At 49.3% G+C, this 6,000-nt stretch overlaps 1 protein-coding gene across 1 annotated transcript in view; it reads right to left on the reverse strand.

Moving 5' to 3' along the window:
- Nucleotides 1-4,181, reverse strand: part of STX18 (syntaxin 18) — a 70,538-nt gene extending 66,357 nt beyond the window's left edge. Inside the window, exon 1 of the mRNA XM_056337632.1 lies at nt 3,636-4,181. Coding sequence (XP_056193607.1) covers nt 3,636-3,797 — 162 coding nt within the window. The 5' untranslated portion in view covers nt 3,798-4,181. The remainder of the gene's footprint in view (nt 1-3,635) is intronic.
- Nucleotides 4,182-6,000: the final 1,819 nt, after the last annotated feature.

The raw sequence follows: 6,000 nt of genomic DNA on the forward strand, positions 1-6,000 counted from the left end.
TGTCTAGTTTGGAGAAAAGGAGGCTGAGAGGTGACCTCATTGCTCTCTACAGCATCATGAGGAGGGGAAGTGGAGAAGGAAGTGCTGATCTCTTCTCCCTGTTACCCAGTGATAGGACATGCGGAAATGGTTTAGAGCTGGGCCAGAGAAGGTTTAGACTCTACATTGGGAAGCATTTCTTTAGCAAGAGGGTGGCCAAACACTGGAACAGGCTTCCTAGAGAGGTGGTTGATGCCCCAAGCCTGTCAATGTTTAAGAGGCATTTGGACAATGCCCTTAACAACTTGCTTTAGCTTCTGGTCAGCCCTGAACTGGTCAGGCAGCTGGACTTGATGATCATTGTGGGTCACTTCCAACTGAACTATTCCATTCTGGAACCAAATACAGCATAATGAAAGTGGTGACTAGGTGTAGGTTTTTCAGAGTCTTCACTGTTATTCTATACGGATTCTGACCAGTATCTTTCACAAGTTTTAAAAACAAACTAGTTAACCATTTGTTATGTTTCTTAAACAATAAACAAAAGACCTATACATAGACATACAAGAATTCACTAGCTTTGGGGGAGCTTTTTGAAAAAGAAATGTTAAAGAACTAATGAATGTATCAAAGATTACATTTGCATGGTCTCGGCAGAAGCAGCTAAATTTTTAATTGTGAGGCTATGATAAATTATTTGAAAAAGAGTTTGGCATATACAATCAAACCAAACTGCATGTGGCTGAAACAAGCAATTAAAGTAATAATTTATTTTACTACAAAGCTTATTCTTCTAGCTGCAGTTTCAACGTTCTATTCATACGTTAAAATGCTGGTCTCTGGTCTAGCAGGTTGTTGGCTCCCTCTCAATCCTACTCATTGATCAGCATGTTGATAGAAATCATGTTCAGACCTGCTTCAGCACACATTTTAAGCCTTGGCTTCTTCTCCAAAGTCATTGTTTATGTAAGTACCACTAATTAAACCCATTCTCCCCCTCAGACAGACTGTTCAGCTCATCCACGTTGCCATTAGGTGTTTACTTCACTTGAAGCTCCTGCAATTAAAGAAGTTACTTTTATTCACATCTTTGTCGTTCTTTCTGTTGCCATGACAGTGCCCCAAGGAAACTCAGAAATGACAAGGAGCTCAAAAAGGAGACAGGGGCCAGCAGGAAACAGTAGCTGTGAATAGGGGAAAACAAAGGACTACAGTGGGAGGAAAAGGACGTAGCTATAGCACGCCATCGCTACACAGGACTATGGCTGGGCAATAAAAATATAAAGGTGCGGCTAGGCTTGAGTACAAACATAATGACAGAACAGTCAGGGTTGGAAGGTGCCTCTGGAGATCATCTAGTCCAACCCCCTGCTAAAGCAGGTTCACCTAGAGCAGGTGGCACAGAATTGCTTTTGAACATATTCAGAAAAGGCAGCTCCACAACTTCTCTGGACAGCCTGTTCCAGTGCTCTGTCACCCCCAAAGTAAAGAAGTTCTTCCTCATATTCAGATGGAACTTCCCATGTTTCAGTTTGTGCCTGTTGCCCCTTGTCTGTCGCTGGGCACCACTGAAAAGCGCCTGGCCCCAGCCTCTTGACACTTGCCCTTAAGATATTCAAATACATTGGTAAAATCCCCTCTCAGTCTTCTCCAGACTTAATAGGGGCAGCTCTCTCAGCCTTTCCTCATAAGGGAGATGTTCCAGTCCCCTAATCATCTTCACAGCCCTCCACTGGACCTTAAGGAAGAAAACCAAAACTGGCAGAAAGCAAAAGCAACGTTGATGGTAGGAAGGGAAGAAAGAAAAACAGACTAGGATGAAGAAGTGGGTGTGAGCCTAGTCTAAGGTCGTAAATTGTTTGGAATAGAGACACTGAAACTGAGGAGAACCCAAAGTGCAGACAGAGACAGTACTGGTGGCAATGGGGTAAAAAGCTTCAGAGCGAATGACCAGAAGTCTGTGGCTGTAAGAGCATCTAGAATGTAACCTAAGAAAACCTCTGGTTTCCTCTTGCTCCCTCTGCTACCACAAACAACTGTGAAACACTTCAGCAAACCATCCAAACACTGTCTAGTGCTAAACCCTTAGAGGGCAACAACCTGCCCTCAGCATCAGCCCAAGTGCTAGAGTTCTGAATAGCAGATTTAAAAGTTACAGCCATGTTGACAACGCAGATAAATGTCAACATGATGCCCTGTGATAGAGTTTCAATCCTTTTTAGAATTCTAGGAATTCACTCACACAAAACTTGTGTTAAAAATTAAAAAGTCCACCCTGTTCTGGGGTAAGACTGAAGGAGTCTGTTCTCTCTAACACTGCAGAATGTGGAATATCTTTAATCAAAATCAGGAGATGGGGGGTGGGGGGGAAGATAGATCTCATTGAAAAAGATCTTGAATGCTTGAATGTAGTTTTGTGGACTGTTCTGATCACTGCAGATAGATCCCTACCACAGAACTCGCAGTTGACAAATCACTTAAATCAGCTTTTTGTAATGGTTAATGATTATGTGTTCATTTAACAGGTACCCAACTTGCTACCCTCTGCTTAGGCCTCAAAGAAATCACTGAGTTACTGAACATCAAACACCAAGTGTTATAAAACACATTAATTTTTAAGTACTCATTCTCAGAACTGGGGAAAGTAGAATGAGCACAGAAATGTGACATTCATATCTGTGCTTGAAAACTAAATTAATCACAAGTTCGAAAATGACCGAACAAGGTCACTTGTGCATTCTTCATTTAGGCCTAAACTTGTATATGTGCTCTGTAAGCCTGTCTCCTCAAAAAGTGTACTGAGAAGTCTTTTTCCCCTAGTTTTTCAAAATATGGTCCAGTGCCTTATTAAACGTGGTAATTCAAACCCTGCTTTGCTGTCAGACTTTTCCCCCTGCTTTTTACCTGCAACGTTTTTACAGCATGACTGAGGATTACTATTAATGCTCGTAAGCCTACAGCTCTGTAACTCCTCAACTTCTCGGTGCTTGCCTTTTCAAGTCTTAAAATGTTCCGATTACCCTTTCACGTGCCATTTGTACAGAACTGGCACTTCACAGCCATACCGCGTGACAGGGGAAAACAACAACACTAGAGACTTCGGTGCAACGTTACCGCCGCTTACGCTCGTGTTTGCTACGGAGGCGCCCTCTGACGTGGCACCGGCATGAGGAACCAGGCGTGTGAACGCAGGCACGGCCGCGGCACAGCCCCCAGGGACACCCGGGTCTGGGCGACCAGGAGCGCCAGTCCCCGCAGGCAGGGCCGCGGCCAGCGCCGCCCCCGGGGGTCCCTGCCTGCCCCGGCGGCCGAGCGGCCCACCCCCGGCCGGGCCGCGCCGAGGGGGCCGCGGGCGACAGGCGGGTCGGAGCCTCCCCCGGCCGCCACACCAGCCGCCGGGCTGCCGGCGCTCCCAGTCCACATCCGTGTGGGAAAGAGCTGCCCCGGGGTCGCTTGCGGGCGGCTCCGGGGCCCGGTCGCTCCCCCGGGCCTCCGGGGAGAGCTGGACGCGGCGGGCCGCCCCGAGGCGGGGGTGAGGGGGGCGGGCTGCCCGCGGCGGCGCCCGGGCGGAGCCGCTGACGGGGGGGCGCCGGGGAGCCCGGCTGCCGCGCGCCCTGTCCTCCCCCCGGGGCCCGGGTGCCCGCCGCCGCACTCACCACCTCCCGGGCCCGGCTGGTGAAGTCGCTCTTGCAGCGGGCGGCGCTCCGCTTCAGCAGCTCGTCCTTGGCGCTGTCACCCGCCGCCACTCCCAGCGCCTTGTTGCGGGTCTTCACCGTCTTCACGCTGGCCTTGAAGAGCAGGGTGATGTCCACCGCCATGGCGGCCCGCGCCCTCCGCCGCCGCCCGGTGCCGCCGCGCACTCTTCCCCGCGCAACGCGGCCCCGGCCGCCGCGTTCCGCCCAGCGTGGGCCGGCGGGCGGGGGAGGCCTCGTCGCCACGCCGCCTTCTCTGCGCGGCGGCGGGGCCGAGCTCCTCGTCAGCCCCCGCGGAGCCCGCCCGGGCCGCGGTGGGGCGCGCAGCGCCGGGCCCGGGCAGCCGGGGCGCGAGTTCGGGGGAAGCGCGTGGCTCCCGCCGCCGGAGCGCGGCTGCTGCCAGCGGGGGCCGGCGCCTCCCGCGTACGCGCCGCCGCGGGGCTGTGCGCGGCCCCTCCTGCCTCACCGCGGCTCTGCGGAACGCAGGTGCCGTTCCAGCCCAACTTGGCCGCCCAGACCACCCCCCCACGGCGCCGTCGCAGGTGTCGCCAGGTGGTGCTGTTACACGCAGTCTTCCGAGATTTTACATCGGCCGCTTAGCCACGGAAAGACACGTTAACTGGAGTTACTAATACATGTTAGCAGGTCTGCACCGGGGTGTGGGATTGGCGCTGGTGTGAGATTCCCGTGGGAAATGATGACACGTGTATGCCCCCTGGTCCCGTGTCCCCGAGCTGTATGGGTGGAGCAGCCTGGTTCACCTGGAGCATGCAGCCATGGTTGCTTCTCTGCTGAGGAGCTGGCCGGCGAGGCCCTCTGCTCTGCCACCCAGCCCGGGACAGTGTCACCCCGGTACCTGGGAGGTGTGTTAGGCGCCGTGGTTGGTGGCCGTGCGGATGCTGCACGAAGCTGTGTGAGATAGTCCGTGTGAGCAAGGGGGCTTCGCGGCCGTGCGCCCTGCAGGGGGCTGGCTTTGTGAAACTGCGTGGCACACGGGAAAACTTTTGACCCTATAACCAGTGGTGATGTTACACACATATATAAGTGTGTATATATGTAACGTAGATGTATGCATATATATGTGTGTGTGTATATATATATATATATATATATATGTATGGCATCTAATGCTCTGGGATCCAGCAGATACCATGCAGTTTTTAACTATCCTTTCACTGACCAGAAGCACGTTCCCCAAGACAGTCTCCAAAGAGCACAGTTTCAAAACCCTGCCTCTCCCCAGTGGGCTGGAACCGCAACTATTTTTCCTATCTACTCCAGAGTACCTGCTTTCTTCCCTTGCGGATTACTACTCTTCTTTCAGTTCAATTCTCATCAATTCAGCCTTAGCTGTACGTTAGTGGTTCCCTCATAGTTATATTGTGATTAGTATTCTTTCATACTTTGTTATTAATATTCTATTTAAAATTGTGTTTTTATTGTGGTACATACATTTGTATTTCTAATTAAAGGGACAGACTGTTTTAAGTCACTGTCCTCGGTGCTGGATTTACCGTGAAAATATATTTAAGGTATTAAAGAAGTGGACAATGATGGAAATTAAACTTTTCATTCCAGGAATGCCAGCAGTATTCAATTGAACTTTGAGCCAAATGCCTTTGCTCTTTCAAGATTAAGAAATTCAGTATAAAGATACTTTAGCAAAAGACTTATTTAACGGGGCTGTGTGGAATTTACACATAGTAAATCAGGTACTTTCAGGTGTGTTTCCTAAAACTGGTCATTTTCCTTTTCTTTGCATTACCAAAACCAAAGTAAACACACAATAAAATTCCAGGAATGTCACACTGACACCCTCATTCTGAAACTCCCTGGAGACACTTCTGAGACATGTTCACCAATGCTATGTGTTAAGGTAATTTTCATATGCTGTGGTTCTGCCATCCTTATGGCAACTAATGCCTCACTCTGCAAACACATTATTTCACAGGCACTTGCACAGGTAACTTCTTGCCAATAGAAATAAGAAATTCACAGCTTAGCCCATGGTAGTATGCTCCTGAAAATGTAGATGATAAAATTATCTGGTTTTGTGCATATTCAGCTGTATAGCTTATTCCAACATATAATGAATTTAACATTTACGCTCCCTTGAAGTATTCCTATTTAAGTGGGCACTGGATAAGAATCTACAGATTTTTGCTGTTAGAGTGCTCCTTCTTTACATTTAAACTATAGATATATGAAAGTTATTTTGAACTTCACCTCCCCTTCCTGCTTTTAGAAAAAACAACTTATTGGTGACTATGTGATCTTATAGTTTACTGACTTTTTAATGAAATTTAGGTACTTTAAAATAACTGGAATA

Source organism: Falco biarmicus, chromosome 1 (genome assembly GCF_023638135.1).
Source record: "Falco biarmicus isolate bFalBia1 chromosome 1, bFalBia1.pri, whole genome shotgun sequence".
Lineage (NCBI taxonomy): Eukaryota > Metazoa > Chordata > Aves > Falconiformes > Falconidae > Falco > Falco biarmicus.